This window comes from Serinus canaria, chromosome Z (genome assembly GCF_022539315.1).
Source record: "Serinus canaria isolate serCan28SL12 chromosome Z, serCan2020, whole genome shotgun sequence".
NCBI classification, from domain to species: Eukaryota; Metazoa; Chordata; class Aves; order Passeriformes; family Fringillidae; genus Serinus; species Serinus canaria.
In genome coordinates this window covers 48495648-48514082 of record NC_066343.1, presented here as the reverse complement: position 1 = coordinate 48514082, position 18435 = coordinate 48495648, and the positions used below count along the sequence as shown (strand labels likewise).

The window sequence follows — 18435 nt, the reverse complement described above, 5'->3', positions numbered from 1 at the left end:
GTTTCCCCGCACCCCTCTGCCCAGGAGGCCCATTTTGGCTGCACCCTAAGCCGTCAGTCCCTGCCCCGTCTCAGACACACAGAATCAAAGAGTCGTTCGGTTTGGAAAATACCTTAAAGGTCAACGACCCCAACAAGTAAGCCAGCTCTGTCAATCCATGGCCAAATCATGCCCCAAACTGACACAAGCCCACCTTTTAAATATCCCCAGAAATAGTGACTCCACCATTTCCCTGAATTATCATGAGGATTTCCCAAACTGAACTGGGAAACATGGGACATGGTTCCATACCTGGCTGTCACCTAATGACTGCTTGGCTGCTGACACTGTCACTGCCCTGCCCAGGTGCCCTGAGGCTGTGGATGATTTTGCTGTACTCTTTCACCCCCGTGCAGCAGCCCTGCTCTTGCTGATCTCTCACAAATAAGCTCCCACTGTCTACCAGCAGGCAGCTGCGTTTTTAATGAGCTGTGCCTGAGTTTTGTTTATGGTACTTGAATGTGAACAACTGCAGGTTGTCCTTGTTCTGGGTAGTGTTCTTCTAAACACCAAGATGTCCTTTCCCACAGATATGATTTGGTGACCCTCAGCTACATCAGAACACAATGTTTTGGCCAAAACATTAGATTGTCCCATTTCCTGAGTGTTCACAGTCATGTCCACAGCAGGAGAAGTGAGCCTTCCTGCTAAAGGTCCTGAAGATGCTGATGGATCTCAATCACTGTACCAGAAAGGTCACAGTGAAAAAGTGAGCAGAAAGCAGAGCTAGAGTCAAAACAATAAGTTCAGCTTCTTGGTTTAAAGCATTGTTTCATTTCAATAGTTTTACACTGAAACAAGTAAAGCCATAAGAAAATATTAAAATGACTGTTTGGTGCTTTAAAAATGTAAAGAAATAGGAATATAGCCCCAAAACTCCCCAGTCAATAAAATGAATTGCCTTAATAATTAAGTAGGAAGACACTGGCTTAACTCATAGATCTTACTACGAGCATAAGTCTCATTACCCTGAGAAATGTGAACCTTCATAAATGAACATGATAGTACCTCTGTTCCAGATTGTACTAGGACAGCAAGAGTTAAACATTTGGGGCTTTAGCAGCATTTCCAAGGAAACACCTCAGTCTGCCAAAGCACCACAGTCTTAAACAAAATTTGGCAGCAAAGGCCCTTTAAATGTTAGAAGCCACACTGTTCATTTTAAGCTCCACACTTCAGAGAATTCTGAATGGCAGAAGTCCACAAAATGTGTTGCTAAATCTTTCTAAAGCAAATATATGGGAAAATGGAAGGTATTGTATGAAATATATATCCAGCAAATAACTAGACTTGTCAGAGAGACCATTAACTCTAATCTCCAATGCCACCATGTAAAAAAAGCAGCAATAATTTATCTGTCTGTTAAAAAGGAAGCCTGAGGTTCAGCCTCTCTACAGGCCTATTGAGCAGCTCAGAAATCCAGGCAGGAATGCTAAGACAATCCCTTTGTTAAAGACTAGAAACCTCTCTGAACTTCCCAACAGATTCATGAGGAAGGGGTGAAAAATGATAGAAAGGCACTTCTCTCACACACACTGGTTCTTACCAACCTGTGGTCTTTGCAGAACAGAACTGGGTACTTAGATTACAGAAAATAGGTAGTAAAAGAAATTATTGTTCCCATTTCCTTGGCTATCTTTCCTGAAGTCCAAACCTCACTCTAGTAGTTTTGTGAGTAGTTGTGACATACTCAGAAGTGGAAAAGGAAATAATGGAAGAAATGGGGTCAATGGTTCACTAGTTTGTATACAAGTCTTTATACAGCTATTCCATATTTAAAGACATGCAAGTGGTTTTTTTGGCAGCCTCATTATGATGTTTGGAAAATGACATTTCATCATCTCCATTCAGACTTAATTACTCACATCTTAACAGAGTAGTCAATGTTTATGTAATGTAACTTGCACTATATTCTGATTAATCTTTTTCACACATGTAAGGTACAGGTATAAAATAAAAACCTGAGTCTTGCTTAGTGGGTATAGAAGTAACCCTCATGTTGACTGACCAGTAATCAAAATCTTGTTTCAAACAAATCCAAATGTTATTACTAATAAATAATCTTTCCTATTACTCAGCACTTTTTTCAAACATAAGAAATGCTTTGAAGAGGCTTTTTAAGCCTTAAACCATCAACAGAGTTTCTGTCGGGTATTCTCCTTGGGGATCTAAGTCCTTTCCTCTGAGTTTGATACAGAATTCTGTTAAGACTGTTGGGTAACTACTTCCCAAGTGTTGTACTTTGTATCAGAATGAAATGGTTACTTGCGTGAGGAAGAAGTCATAGTACCCTGACTGGCAGGACGTCTGTTGTGGTGTCCCACATAATTTTTGTGCCTCATTTGGTGTAGGGGTGGACAATTTGATGGGTGTAAGTCTAGCTGGAATAGAGGTGTAGTGCTCAGTGGTTTGTACCCTTCCAAAAGCTGTTAATGAACATGTTTTTCCAGGGCCTATCACAGCACCTTGTTTTGTCTAGTGTCTGAGAATAACTGGGAGAGAGAGCGCACCCTCATCAATTTTGTGAGTGACAGCAAACCATGTGGCCTGAGCACATGGGCTTAGGGGCAGGAGGTGGAGCTCTGCAAGAACAGATGGGGAAAGGGGCCAAGCAGGACCAAATTCAGCAAAGGCAGGTACAAGGTCCTGTATCCACGATGCTGCTTCCAACAGTGCAGGCTGGGGACTGACCAGCAAGGAAGAAGCTCTGCTGGAGAAGACTGGGGAGAACTGCTCTACAGCCAGCTAAGTGCCATCCAGCCCATGGACACTAACATCCTGAAACATATTAACAGGAGGGTAGCCACTACATCAGGGAAAACAGTTATCCCTTTGTATTAGGCACTTCTTAGGCCACATCTGTGTGCTGTGGCCACTACTGGGGCCTCCAGTACAAAACAGGCATTGATCAGTTGGGGCTGGTTTAGCAGGAAGTGGCCAAAATGATCAGGGGATGGAGAAGAGACACTGACACAGACAGATGGAACCATGCTTGTTCAGGCTGGAGACAAGAAGGGTTCAGGAGTACCTAACAGCAGCCTTCTAGCACCCATGAGAAGGTTACTGAGAAGGCAGGGACCGGCTGCTGACTAAGATGAGTGGCAGGACTCAGTAAGTCAGGCAGTGGAATCTAAGTATTAGTAGACTCAGCTCCCTGAGGTTTTTAAGACCCAACTGGAAGAAGTCCTGAGCAACCCAGTTTGACCTTGCTTTGGTCCACAGACTGGGCTACAGATCTGGATTCCAACCTAGATAAGGCTGTGACGCTGTATTTGTAAACAAGATACCCCATGAATAAAGTTTTTTAAAATAATGCATGACATGCCTATCCAGTGAAGGCTAACGTATATACACAACACAGCTGAAAATTCTCCCTCAAAAATATATACCATCAAGAACACTTGAGGAGATTTTTTCTAATTAGATATAAGTTGAAATACATAGAATTAAATGTTGCTGTTGGACTGTTTCCTTGAAAGTAGCAAAGACATAACTCTTTTCAAACCAAAAATGTAGAGCTGTGATTCTTTATTAGGATTTAAATAGTGGTTTTTTTGCAAAGAGGGATATAACACTATCATTTTTGTAGTGTCACTCCTACCTTTATTAAAAAGCGTAATGAATTATTCCTCACAGATGGCTGAGTATAGCAAATTGACACTTATACATAGCATGGGTTGTTCCAAAACTCTAAGTTTCCTACAAAATGGGTATTCCTCAGACAGAAATTCATTGCCTGTACACCAAGCTTGTGTACACTCAAAAACTTATTTATGACAAAGCTGAAACACACCTTATTTTTAAAGTGAAAAATCTATTAACATAATTGAAACAGTGTCATTCAAGAATTAATTGTTACAGAAAGTTTATGCTAAATTACCATTATTAAGTTTTATTCTGTTTAATGTAAATAATTAATTGCTCCACACACACTTCGTCGTTTTTCCCATTCTCCTGGTGTTGTGTTTACCTCTCTCCCCATTCTGCCTGGGCCCCAAGGTCATGGTTTCACTCAGGTGAGGGTGGTGGGAGTCCAGATGCTGATGACTCACCAGTCATCAGCATCTGGACTCCCTCACCAGGAAGAATGCCAGGCTTCTGTTGACAGTTTCTTCTTCATCCCTGTAGGGTTCACTTGAAGTAGCTTTTGTATGCTTGCTAACACTATTTTACACCTTGCTTTTTCTTCACTAGTCTGTAGCTCTACATCTGAGTTTTACTATATATAATACCTTCCACATATATTAGATAGTTTCTTTTTTTGCTGGAGTTGTGCCCAGCTCCAGGTCTGCATCCAAGAAAAGAAAAAATAAATACAAGAAAAAATAAATTACCCATAGGAAACCTGTCAAAACTGCTCTCACAATTAAATGAAGCAAACCAAAGCTTCAAGCAGATCAAAGAACATTCAGACAGTGCAAATCTGACTAGCTTCTGTTCTGATGCCTTGGAAACTCAATACAAGGCTTATGTTCTGTTACAGGCAATGGCAATACTTTGTTGGAGTCACAAGTTGATAATAATCAAATATAGAATTTTAATTATTTGGAAGACATTTCTGTTGTCTCAGTGGTTCTTTTGAGCTGTATTTGGAGTTTGTAATTTTAGTCCTATAAAAAGTCCTCATCACAGATTTTTTAGATATCCCTCAAAATAAACATAATTAGGAAAAGAAATTAAGTTCAAGTAAAAGAGAAGTTAAATATCTGTGTTTCTGTGACTGTGTGAAAAGTCTTGGGAGGTATGTAAACTAACAGATATTCAGAGAAAACTGTTATCTTTTTGCATTCTTGGAAACCTCATACATTAAGAGAAGGCAGATCTTTTTTGGAAGTTTCTGTAATGACCTTTTCTGTATTATTTATCTCAAGTGATTAAACTATCAGGAGACTGTCATGTTCTCCAACTACTGATTAAATGAAAATTAACATTTCCCTGAGTACTAAGGTAAGCCAGTAATAGCTTTACATTTTGAGGTTAAATTGTAACAGCTGCCCAGATCATGACATGTATATATCTGAGGTGCCACTCAGTCTCTCTGTGCCACCTCTAGGCAGTTGATAAAAATAATTTTCCTGACTCCAGAAATCCTTGACCTTCTAACACAACAAGCTACTAGCATTTCCAGAGAAACAAAACCCCTCCTCTTTATGTCACTAGGTATTTTTATGACAGATAGAGCTTTCTTTACAAGGATACTTACATTATACCAGCTGAATATATATGCCAGTGATTTTTTACAGAAGTATCTTATTTCAGTTACATGAGAAAATTCTGACTGCCAATGGAATAATTTTTGGGGAAGACTGTTTTCTGTTTTGTTCTCCCAGTTTTGTTTTCCCATGCCTTGATATAGAGCAGATACTTGCAAATTGTTAACAGATGAAAGCAAGTAATTGGAAGTCACAGAAGAAGGACAGGATGGACAGAACTAAAAATACATGTGTGGGAGCACAGGGGAGTACACAAAGGAAGAGAAATAAACCACAGAAGAGAGCTCATTCAAAGCAGACGCAGTTGACTAGACATTTTTTATGGAAATCTAAGACACAGAGTTCAGACAATGCAGTGAAAAATGTAGTCCTAGCAGCAGCACCTGAAAGCCTTTCACACAGCTGTCTTCACAGAAGACACTTGATTTCAGTGGGAGTATTCACCCTCTATCACATGCCACATCCACAACCTCACAGCAAACTGTTGTTTAACTATTACCCTGATATTCTGCCTAAAAGGCCTGTCAGTGAAGGAAATTAAAGAAGACAAAGTTGTTCCCTGAAAACAGGAAACAGTAAGTGCCAGATTTCTTCTCCATTAATCATGAAGTTTAACACTGTTCTGGAATTCCAAAATACCCTCCAAACTCTGAAGCTCAAAGGAATTATGCAGAGACTTGACTCAGTTTTATTGCTTGTAAACAAGAAAACAAACCACTGATTTATCAAGAAAGTTTTAAGAATTTTTTGTGAGGTTTGGACATAGATTTAATAGCTCTGAGAAGATATGTATGTTCTTTACCTTACACTCAGTTTTCTCTTAGTTCTGCTCAGCACATAAAAGAATTTCAGCTGCCCAAGCCGCACCCTATTTTCTGCTATATGCTAGATCAGAGCTGCAACTGGCAACTTATTTCTTACACACAGAAAGCTACAATTCTTTGATTCCACAAAACTGTCCATGACAGAACTCTCTGTTTCTAAAAATACAGAGAAGTTCATCTGCCCATGAACCATTAATAGCTCTAGATATTTCTACCCATATCTCAGGAATCTTGGGTACCGCATATGTGAACAAATGTTGTTTAACTGCTGACATTTTTTGATCCTCATTTTCCACAAATTTCTCAACATGCTTCCTTTAATAAAATTTCTTAGGTTTTGTTTCTACACAGATGTGGTCTTTTGATTTAGATGTATAATTTTTCTGGGTTTGATTTTTTGCCTCAGCACCTGGGTCTGGGAAATGCACAGCATCTGTACAGTCTGTGTGGTAAATGGATTAAGTGGAGAAGAAATTTAGGATACTGGTACGTGAAAAATTTGACTTGAGCATTAAGAGCAGTGTGTCCAGCTGGTCAAAGGGCATGACTGCTCTTTTCTACTCCACACTTGTGAGACCCCACCTGGATTTTTTGCATCTAGCTGTGGAGTCCTCAGTTCAGGAAAGACAAGATGACAGTCTTAAGCTGTGCCAGGGAACAGCTAGGTTAGATATTAGGAGGCAACCTCCTTGATGTCTACAGCTTCCTGAGGGGGGGAAGTGGAGAGGGAGGTGCTGATCTCTTCTACCAGCCATAGGTTGTGTGGGATTGGATCAAAGCTGCTTCAGACTTACCATTAGGAATCATTTCTTTATAGAGAGGGGGGGTCACGCCTGATGATGCTCTGAGCCTATCACTGTGTAAGGGGCATTTGGACAGAGCCCTTAAGAGCCTGCTTTACCTTTGGGTCAGCCATGAAGTGAAGAGCTAAATGATTCTTGTTCATCCCTTACAACTAGACTATTCCGTTCCAATAAACTTCTTTTCATGGGCACATAAATGCCTAATAATTGACATTGTCACACCTCCATTGTAATCGATGTTTCTCTTATAGCAAGACACTGAAAGCTTTAGTCGGTTTCCTCCTTAAGGACAGCAGGAGTCTGTCACCACCATTAAGCATACAGGCTGTCCCAAGGACCGCGAGCAGGGCTCATTCCTCCGCCGTTTTCCTTAAGGTAGCCAGGGACAAATTACTGAAAAGTACTGCCTAAGGAACATGTTCCCAGAAACCGACTCATTTGGATGTGGGGGCAGTATCCTTGTGCGGGCACCACGTTCCACTCCGGACCGTCCGTACCCGCCCGCCGAAGGAGAACCTACATCACCCGGAGGAGTAGCGGGCTGGGCTCCGGTCAGACACATCTCCCGACACTCCCACACTCCTTAAGTTTCAACTGAAAACAAGCAGGTTGGGAGAGCAGAGAAAAAGGCAGAGGCTGCCATCCGTGCCGCGATCAACTCAGCCCGGCCCTTCTCGCCACGGCCCCGCCGCCGAGCGCCCGCGCCGGGTACCGGCGGATGCGAAGCACGAGGGCGGTGCGAGCCCTCCCGTGCCCGCCCCCTGCCCTTTGCCCCCGCCGGTGTCCCAGCGCTTCCTGTTCCCAACCACGTGGGCAGCGGGATGGCGGGCGGCGCGGCGGGCGAGGCGCAGTGCCTCAGCTACACGGGATGCAACTTCCTGCGGCAGCGCCTGGTGCTGGCCACGCTCAGCGGGCGGCCGCTGAAGATCCGCAAGATCCGTGCCAAGGAGCAGGACCCAGGCCTCCGCGGTGAGCGGCGGCACCGGCGGCCGCGGGGCAGGAGGTCGGGGCACCGGCGGAGCTCCGGCTGTGCCCGGGACCTGCTGCCGGGCAGGGGCAGATGCCTACTGGGATCTGGGACAGCCCGGGCTCCATCTAGGCGGGCCCCACCGAGGAGCGGGGACCCAGCTGCGTCCCGGTGTCTTCCCGTGGATGCGCTCTCCCCTGAGCGCTCCGCACACCCGTCTCGGGTGTAGCTGTCACACGTGGGTCGCGGGGCTTAGGGACGAGGAGGAGAAGGCGCGGGAGCGGCAGGGGCGGTGAAGGAGGCCGGAGCAGGGGGGCTGTCACACACCCGCCGGCTCCTGCCGTCAGCCTCCCTCGCTGCCCGGCGGGGCGGCGAGGCGTAAACGGGGTAGTACCATCCCCGTCCCGCCGGCTCGGCTCGGCAGCCCTGCCTTCCGCGGGGTCACGCCTTTTTTTCAGAGCGGGCCATCAAGGGCCGGTGCGGGCGGCCCGGGCTGGTGCTGCCCTGCCGAGCCGCGCCGGTGGGACGGGGCTGGCGCTGCCCGTCCGCCCCTCCCGCCCGCGGGGCAGCGCCGCTCGCTCCGCGCCAGGCGGAGGCGGTGCGGGAGCCGCCAGGCGGGGCTCTGACCGGCTCGCTGCGTGTGCGAGAGCCTCTCCACAGCCCCGGAGTTGGTTCTCGTTCCCGTGACTGTGGCTTCGCAGTCGGGATGGCAGAATTAATTCCCTGTCTCTTGGGCCGTCGTTTCTGCCGCGTGTCCGTGACCAAGCGTGGTGTGCTCCCTGTGCTGGTGGGAGCTCACGTTCGTACAGTTTTAATAGGTCACGTTTTATGCTTTGATTTTTGTCCGAGTTTGGTGAAACAGGAAAGGTGAAAGAGGTGAAATAATTTATTCTCATTTCTGCAGATTTGTTTAAGGGAAATTTTTCTTAGGAAAAATGACCATCGTCATTCTCATACAAAGCCTTTGGCATCTGAGGGTGAATTCCATCATAACAGAAGTAAGAAAACGATAGGACAGAGTTTGAGGAAGAAACGTTATTGCAGTGTTCAGTTATTTTTTGGGCAAGGACCCCCTGTTACAAAGTTCAGAACAGTACTAGATACGTCTCTGCCTTCTGAGGAGCCTTGGGTGTGTTGCTAAAAATTCTACTCAAAAACTGCCAAAGCATTCTTGTGTGCTTGACTTAACATTTACCATGATCCAAAGTATTTTTTATCACTGTGGAGCATTTGGTGGTGAAGTTTGTAGCTATTGCCATGTTTTTTTAGAGTGTTTGAATTTACTTTTTTAAGTATGGGTCCAAGTGTAACTATGATTGTAACAGAAAAATAATAACAATAAATCCTGATTTGTGTTGATAAATCAACATGCAGCTCTTTTTACTTTTCTTGACTGGAACTTTTGTAAACTCTGCAACTAGTGTTCTCCAAGAGTACAATGTGTGCTCATAAGGATGCAGTCTTGCACTAGAAGATGCCCCAGTGCTTATAAAGTAATGTAAACTTTGTAAGCATATAAGCTGTCATAATTTAGAAAGAGAGCAGAACTAGTATTGTGTGATTGAGGCATCAATCATGTTATGCCAATATTGACAAACTGTAAATTCTGCAGGTAGCTCTGTGGTTTAAATATCTATTACATCCTGGAGTCATATGTAGAAAGAAAAACCTGATTACTGTGTAAGAAGTAACACAGGATTATTGCTAAGGGAGTTCTGCAGTTTGCAAACAATTATGCAGATGCTGTTGGCTCTTAAAACTAACTGGGTTTTGAATTCTGCATATATTTGCCTGTCTTCCTTGATTCTGAGCCTAGTATTGGGATACTAGAATAATAGCATATTCTTCCTGGGGTAGCTTTTTTCAGGAGTTTTTGTTTTGGATTGGTTTTGTTTGGTTGGTTTGTTTTTGTTATGTTTGTTTGTATATTTATTTTTGTGTATGTTATTTCCTTTTTGGTTATGGTTAGTTGGTACTTTTGGTATTATTTTGGGTTAAATCTACTTGTCCATTTCATTGTCTCTGGTAGACGGTCCACACAATTGAGAGAAACTGAGGAACCATTTCCACACAAACTGCTATAGTATAGTGAACACAGTAAGCAAGAAAAGAGGCAGTGGGATGACTTGAGGTTCTCTAGCCCTATGTCCAAAACAGTTTTGGAAATTGAAAATTTTAGAGCCTGCAAACAGCTAATTCTGTTTGTGGAACAGATATGCAGCAGCAACACTTCATGTCTAAATGTCCCCTTCCTTTAGGCTAACATTTACAGAGAATAATGTGAAGCTGTTATTAGCTTGTCATATGGGGTCAGAATATGGGGTCGGAATATGGGGTCCTGTTTGCTGTGATTTGTCTGTTTTGCTTTGTACTGAGCAAAATGTAAATTGTCAAAGGTTTTCTTCTGGCCAAGAGCAATCCCTTGAGCCACTGTGGTCAGAAATGTCCACTTTTATTATGTGCTGTGTGCCAGGGAGAGGAGTGTGACTACTCTAGCTGCTGCATCTGAGGGCATCTCAATTGATTTGAGATGCCTGTAAGTGTGGAGACTCACATGAACATCTCAGTTTTTACAGAGAATTGCCTTTTCATGTGTGCTGGCATTATACCACTGAAGAGTTAGAGTAGCCTTACTCATGGAAGGCGGGAAGGGGTTAAAAGTACAAGTAAGATGCTCAACTTCTAAGAAACTTTACAATTCTGTCTGTGCTCTACTCCTTAGATTTTGAAGCAAGTTTTATTCGCCTGATTGACAAAGTGACCAATGGCTCACGGATTGAAATAAACCAAACAGGTGAGATCTGTTTTTTTCTCCTTGGTCTCCAGGATTTATCAGTTTCTGCAGTAGAATGGAAGTCTAGTCTTGGCAGAGGTAGGTGTTCAGAAAAGATTGACTGAAAAGATCAGAAATACCAAAGTTGACAAGTTTTGTAAAAATTGATCACATGCAAGAAGGTCAGTGCTCCACCATAACGCAGAGAGCTAAGGAAGTTCTTGCCCAAGAACTAAAATTAGTATTTTGTTAGGTATGCAGGATTTCACAGTGGGCAAAGGTTCCTCTCTACCAGAATTGATTTTTGTAGAAGAAAAAGATTTATCCTCTACAGAGGCAAACTTCTTAGCCATACTGCTTGCTTATTCATGCTTAGAAAAGAGTTTCATTAGAGTGAAAAGCATTCCATGTGAAAACCTCACCTGGTCTGAGTTTTTTTTCTTTTTAAGGGTTCTAATGATCTTTAGTTGGTCAGGCAAACAAATCAGCATCAGATATGCCAAGACTTCAATGACCAGATAGACTGATGAAGGTTTAGCTTCTGTGGAGAATAATAATTGCTTGTATCAGCATTTTGGAGATTGCTAAGAGATCCTTGGTTTTAGGGGAAGGAGAAAGGAAGAAAATGGTGTGCAGGACAGACAGACACTCATGTGTTGACCCATTTATTAGCTGCAGACATGTAAATAATGTGCTTGCTGGAAGTGCTTTAGCCTTCCTTCTTCTGCCTCCAGTTTGGCTCATACATTGTTGCAAAGTATTTTTGGGCTGTTTTGATGGCCAGTGTTTTAGAGTGCTCTCATTTGTTTTGCTCCCCTGGCCCCTCCCTCAGGTACTACCTTGTATTATCAGCCTGGTCTTCTGTATGGAGGCTCATTGGAACATGACTGCAGCCCCAGCCGTGGCATTGGCTACTACTTGGAGAGTCTGCTCTGCTTGGCACCTTTCATGAAGCATCCATTGAAGATTGTCTTGAGGGGAGTAACAAATGATCAAGTTGATCCTTCGGTAAGTAATAAAGCTTAAGTATCAGAAAAAGATATTTTTTCACCCTAAAACAGTGAGACTGGGAAGAAGTGTCTAAAACATGTTGAATTTTTAGCATCCCTCACATCCAGAAGTATCCATTGTTGCTGCATTAGCAAACTCTCTGAGTCAAAGAAGCACCTGCTAAACTAGAGTGTATCACACTCTAAACTTCAGTTTGTAATCTCCCTGGCTGAACTGACGTTCAGTTCTGTACGGCTTCTGTCTTCTCCCCTGCAAACTCCTTTTAAATGCCTTCTAATTGTGAGGCCCTGACACACAATGCATTTTGTGTTAGGTTCTTCTCTTAGAATTTCAATGGATTATTTCTCCTGCCCCCCACTTGTATTTGCTCTGTAAAGAAGAAAGTGTCTTCAAAATATGAGTGCAAAAGGAAGGAATCTTTCTCTTCTGTTGGGTTCTGGACATAGCCAGACCGCTGCTGCTGTCAAGCCTTCTTTCTATTAGGAACAGGAGTCACATGATGATTAGGCAATTACAGTAGTAAAAGTATGTAATAGCTCTCTGGTTCTTCAGAAACATGCCAGAAGGTGTGGTAGGTCAAATGGCTATGAAATGCTTGCCTTGGTTTCTATTACTGATCTGCAGTCCTTTGTTTTGTACCAGTGTTGCTACAGAAATGAGCTGTGGGAGACATGATCAGAATGCTGAAGTAATGATTAGTGGTCATGCTCTTAATTTATTTTTTTCCAAAAACTCCAAACGTAAACTTCTAGAGAAGAGCATTACTCTTTACTTTTTGAATGGTGATTGGATGCTGCCTGTTTTCACCTCAGTAAATTAAGGACACACTGTAATCTGAAACTGTAACCAGTTTAAATGAATACAAATACCTGTGAAGTATAACTACAGATAGTAAGCAAGCCCCTGAGTCCTGCTCGAATTCAGGACTTTTCAGCTGTGTTTCTCTGGTCATTTAAAAAACTAATTTTCTCACCTGTGGCTGTGTGAGACATCCCCATGAGTCAAGGGATGATCAAAGTGGGTTGTACACAGCGCTATAAGAAAAAAAGAGGAAGTATTTTTTGCTACCCTTTCAGTCATTGTGATTAAAATTACTTATTGTAACTGGTAAGTTTTAAGAATCAAAGTCCTTTTTTGTTGACTGTTTAATCACAATGGAGAAATTCTTGCAATAATCTGGAGATGAAGAGTAGTCCAATGTTCATATTGCTTTCAAGTAAATTTGGACACTCCTCTAAACAATGGAGTCTTGATTCTGGAAATTATCTCCTTTTGGGCATCAGTCACATGGGCCTTAGATTGAACTATCTTAGTTCAAATGGGTGCAAGAATTAAGGCCATTTTGTGCTGGAAGGGTGCTTGCACTTGCCAAAACTTAGACAAGTCGGTTGGCATACATCAGCTGACTCCCAGGCTCCCTACCCTGAATGTAAATCAGATGCATGTAAAGAGTTACATCTTAAGTTCATTGTGCTATAGTGGAGACTATGTTTTAGTTCTTAGTGACAACACAGTAACAACTTCAGTTACTGTGACTCAGCTCATACTTGCTAACCTTAAGTGGTTGTAACTGAATACCAGGTCCTAAAATTGTTTTAACCCTGGCTTATATCTGTTTAACTTGCCTGAATAAACATTAATCCTGGCGCACACCAATAAGGTACTTAGAGGACTTATACAAGTTGTTTGGTGTAACACGTCTTTGCTGGTTTCTGAGACTAAAAGCACAAATTTAAGTGTTACTCTAATTTATTTGTATGCTTAAGTAAATGGAAACTTGGTTTTAAATAGATTTTGGGTTTTATTTTTCAGTAGACAGAGGGTGTATATAAACTCAGTGAACCATTATTACCTATGCTTGCCCAAAAAGAGGTGCTTGAATTTGTTTATCCATCTGTATGCTATCTGCTTTCCAAAGGTGGAAAGGCAAACCAGTGTGACTACAGTGTGGAAGTTTAGGGGATTTACCTGCTGCTCTTCATGTAGCAACCTCTCTATTTCAATTTAGTGGGTTGTATTGGATTTGCATGGCTGGGATGCTACAATAAAAAGCTGACAGAAGTTTCCCCTTCATCTGACAGAGGCCATGTCACCTGCCTCCAAGACAGACCCACCGCTGGCCAAGTCTGAGCCCATCAGTGATGGTGGTAGCCCTGCTGGGGTGACAGCTTTAAGGAGAAATAGCTGGGGGGTGGAACAGTGGAATTACCTGGAGCTGGAGAGAAGAGTGAGAATATGTGTGAGAAATAGCCCTGCAGAGAGCAGGGCCAGTGAAAAATGGGAGGTGTTCCATGCACTGGAGCAGAGATTCCCCTGCTCATAATGAAGACCATGGTGAGGCAGCTGTCCTGCAACCCGTAAGTGTCAACAGCAGAGCAAGTGTCTACCTGCAGCCACTGCAGGGCCCCACGCTAGAGCAGGTGGATGCCTGAATGTGGCTGTGAACCCATGGGAAACCTGCACTGGAGCAGAATCCTGGCAGGACCTGCAGGCCTGTGGAGAGAGGAGCCTATGCTGGAGCGGGTTTGCTGGCAGGATTTGTGAGCTCATGGGGAATCCACACTGGAGCAGTTTATGAAGAACTGTAGCCAGCGGGAGGCAAGTAGCAGGAATATGTGTGCAACCAGGGGAGTGTGACCTTTCTGTTGTGGTGGCAGGGAACAGGTTGGCTGACCCACTGGGCTTTGTGAAGTCTGCTTTCAGCCTGAGATCTTGGCTTTTACACAGCCATGTACACAGAAGTATTGGGATGTGGGATGTGATTGCTGGGATGTGATTGCTGTGTGGCTTGAGGTTGCTCTTCACCAGAGACCTCCTTGTCAGGTGGATATTGTGGATCTCCTTTGCAAGGGAATATTGTGGATCTCCTGCTGTGAGGAGAGTAGAAGAGATTCAGGCGAGAGGAAGAGTTTCTAAAGGACCTCTTGTAGAAGGAAAGACTTAACTGAGTTCAGTGAGGCACAGGTCAGGCTGCATTCCTGGAGTAGAAGAGTGTGTGTTTACTGTTGTGTTTGTTTACATACATTAATAGCCCTCCAATAGCGTCCAATTGAAAGCTTTTTGACAACTGGCATGACTCCTAAAGAGTACTATGGCCACTGAACATGCACTTGTTCCGAGTGGGACTGTGCTGACATTATTAATAATAGTGTTATCCATATTATTTGGTACATCATTAGACCCTGGAACAAATCAGCCTGACAAGTGTGAATGCCACAGCCCTGGCAGTGTACAAAGCCAGGTTGAACAGGGACCTGGTCTAGTGGGAGGTGTCCCTGCCTATGGTCTCTTCCAACCCTAAAAACATTCTATGATTCTATGCTAATACTGCACAGTATTATTACTGTGTGAGTGATACATCCTAAATGGGTGAAAGGAATGCTACTTTGCTGTCACTTGTCAGGAAGAGATAAGCCTTTGGAATACCAGCCTGGACTGTTCACTGGCAGCCTATGCTTGCAATGTTTTCCTGTGCTGTCACTGGTGAGATCTGACCCTGGTAGCTTGTGGGACCAACCATGTGGGACTTAAAAGTTGAGGCAGTTTAAAGTTTCTCTGTATAGTGATTATGTATGCAGAGGGTGCCCTTTGTAAAGTGCCTTTTTGAAGGGAATGGATATGGCACGCAATTGATAGCTCCTATTTTCCTTTCCTTCTCTATGTCTTGTCATTCTGACATTTAGATATAGCTGCACTACCCTATTTTAGAGTAATCATTCTTGATGTTTGTGTTTCCAGGTGTTGTAGTTTTTTACAGTTATACCATGGGACTTTGAGTTCAAATGACTGTCATGCTGACATGAGACTAGTATATGAAATTTAGCTTAAAAGCAGTAATCGTCAATCTTAATCAGAATTCAACAGTTGTCTGTAGAAAACAAGAAGTTTTTCCTGCTGAGTTTTCTTCCCATGGTTCTTTCTTCCCCGTTAAACTCTATTTTTTCCCTTCTCCCAATCTAGGCCCTTTTTGGCGAAATGTAACCCAGTGTGTTAGGTGGAGCTCAGTGATATGTGCAATGCCAATGGAGATACAGGCCAACTGGTGCTTTTCCCTTTCTCAGGTGTCCATGTGCTGCTGGGTCTCTATCGGGGTGTTTTGTTTAGTTTTTTTTTAGTACCTTTGCACTGGATAAGGGATTCTTAAAGTTACTTTTCTACCTTTTTTTTAGCTACTGTAGATTTCTTTAAAGGGAAGTGATAAGTGATTTGCATTACAGAGCTTTGCAAATGAGCAATATGTATGTGAATTAGAACGTTGTCATTTGTGGTGAGGGATACCATCAGTTGTATGATGCATCTGTTTAGGTGCAACTTGGTGTTATGCTGTCTGTACTGGAAATGGAATAACTACCCTCCAAGGGGAGCTAAGGGATGGGGTTTATGGCTGAGGATAGGCAAAAGGATAGAAAAATGGTTGCTGTTTTGTAATTTTCAATGAACTGCTTCACATCCTGCCCAAATCCCTGCTTGTCTGCGAGGCAGAACAGCCTTCTCCCATTCTTCAAATACTGCTGATTACCGCCTCTGTTTAGGCAGCGAAATCGGAACAGTCAGTCTTATCATTTGTCTGTCTGGTACCTCTAAGTGTTATGCCTGGAATTTTTCTGAGGACTGAAAACTACAAGTCTTGAAGTTTTTTGAGTTCTTAACCTACACAGGAAAGTTTTTATTTTTTACTGGTATGTTTTGTTTCTTGAGAAGGAGGAAGAAATGTTGTGTAATTTTAATTTGAACCAGATCAGCTTGTTAAGACTTCTGCCAGTGGTATTCGCATGCTTGTGCACATGCATGTTAGTAAAGGCTTTACTCCAAAAGTCAAATTTATATAGTTAATGAATGCTGTTGAAGGACCAAAGCAAGGTACCCTGGCTTTAAAAAACCGTAAACTTTGTAAGTTGAAAGAAGTTAAGCATTGGCTTGCAGTTTTGTTTATTTTAATATAGACATTCAAGTATTGATACTAAAAACAACACCAAATGTCTTTCTGTAAAAAAGGAAATATGTTGTCCAGCAGGGTTTGTAAGTGAGAGCTACAACATACACTCATAGCTCCTCAGGTACCACTAACAAAATGTTCACAGATTTGTAGATGAGGTATGTGCTGCAATTTTGTCAGTGGTTTGCACTCTTCAAAGCAGAGAAAATTAAATTCAAGAATTATGAATTTTGGCTGAAGGCATGGGAAAGAGGGTGCTTTTTATCTGCCTCCTCAAATGCTCTCTACCTCATGACTGTTTCCTTTATATCTGTGTTTGTCTTCTCTTTGGTCATGCTGTCCTGATCCTGTCTCTCCACAGCTATTTGTCTTGGGTAACTCCCCGTGCTGTTGCACTGCTAAATAATTTAGTCATGTTTGGCAAGACTACTGAAGTTTCAGAAGAGGGAAGAAGAGGGCAGTCCCTGTAGTCTTAGGAATTAGGAAGAGTAATGACAAGGATAATTCTGTTCAGACCTGGACCTGGTGAGCACCTGGCTTAAAAGGGAGTACAGTGGTGATGTGTTGCCCACTTCAGTTTCTTTTAAGTGCTTCAACAGAAGCTTCTGCTTCTTAGAAACAGGTAAAAAGAAGTTGTTGGTAGAATGATCTTTCTGCCAAATCAAGGGCCTGCTCTTGCAGTGATGATTGAAAAAATGCAGTGGTATAGGAATTTTTTAGTAATGACAGAAGAATATTATTTTCTCAATAACATAGGAATGTTCAGAGAAATGTTTCACTGTTCAGAGAAATAAGTAAGATGTTTTACATATGGCATTCAAAATCAGGCTGAGGAAGAAAGCCAGAACAGGAAATTCTATCTGCCAGTAATTTGTTCTAGGAAATTTTTTTTAGTAATGATGTATTGTGGTAGGCTAAGTAGATGAAGCTCTCTGCTTCATTCCCATGTTTTCCCATAAAATACCTTCGATGAAGAAGACTTGTCTCTCTTAGTCACCTCACAAATTAGTGATTTTTTAAATTACTGACTAACCTAACTTCCAATAGAGAGTCTTTTCTCAAAATTCTGTGTGGCACATAGGTTGATGTCCTTAAGGCAACAGCTCTACCCCTTCTGAAGAAATTTGGAATTGATGGTGAAAGTCTGGAAATCAAGGTAAGACAGTTTGTTCCTCTCTTTTCAAGCATGTGTTGAAATGATGCTCCTGCAGTACTTCATGGGGCCATGTGCTTGCTGTGGGTTTCTGTCTCTTAGCAGATAATTCGTTGTGGCTACGAGCCACACGGTGATAGGGAGTGTAAGGAGAAAGTAGTGACTTTCCTGAGTCTCCAGAGAAGACTGAGAAACCTTTTTGCTTTTTGTTGCTTTTCAGTTCATTTATTATCTTTTTATTTCTGCTTGTTCATTCTGCCCCATGCTTGGGGCTGAGAATTAAAAATGGTATCTTTAACCTGCTTCACCTGTAGGAGAGCTGATTCTGTGTTTGGGTAGTTGAGGTTTGTTTCCAGTTTGGAAAATAGAGGAAAGAAGTTTTTCTTGAAGATTACAGTCTTCAGAGGCCCAGTAAATCTGGATAAAAAACAACATTTGGGTTTCTTTTAGGTGTGAGAAATGTGTGAAGGGTCTGGCTGCCCTGCTGGGGCCTGCTGGTGCCTTGCTCTGCAAAGGCTCACCCCTCACCCCCACTCTGCCCACAGCCCATGTCATCGTCCTGGCACTGTCAGCCTCTGCTCCTGTGACCCTGCAGCAGGGCTGGCCTTCAGCTAGCCACAGCCCTGCCCTGTCTAGCTCTGGGCTTCCCTGCCCAGACCCACTCACTGGCCCATGTCCCAGCTCCATCCTTGGCTTGGAGGGGTGGGACTGGGTCA

General features: G+C 42.9%; 1 protein-coding gene across 1 annotated transcript in view; it reads left to right on the top strand.

Moving 5' to 3' along the window:
- Nucleotides 1-7662: 7662 nt before the first annotated feature.
- Nucleotides 7663-18435, top strand: part of RCL1 (RNA terminal phosphate cyclase like 1) — a 31108-nt gene continuing 20335 nt past the window's right edge. Inside the window, exons 1-4 of the mRNA XM_030237341.2 lie at nt 7663-7848; nt 10569-10640; nt 11452-11627; nt 17648-17722. Of these exons, the coding sequence (XP_030093201.1) occupies nt 7701-7848; nt 10569-10640; nt 11452-11627; nt 17648-17722 (471 nt within the window). The 5' untranslated portion in view covers nt 7663-7700. The remainder of the gene's footprint in view (nt 7849-10568; nt 10641-11451; nt 11628-17647; nt 17723-18435) is intronic.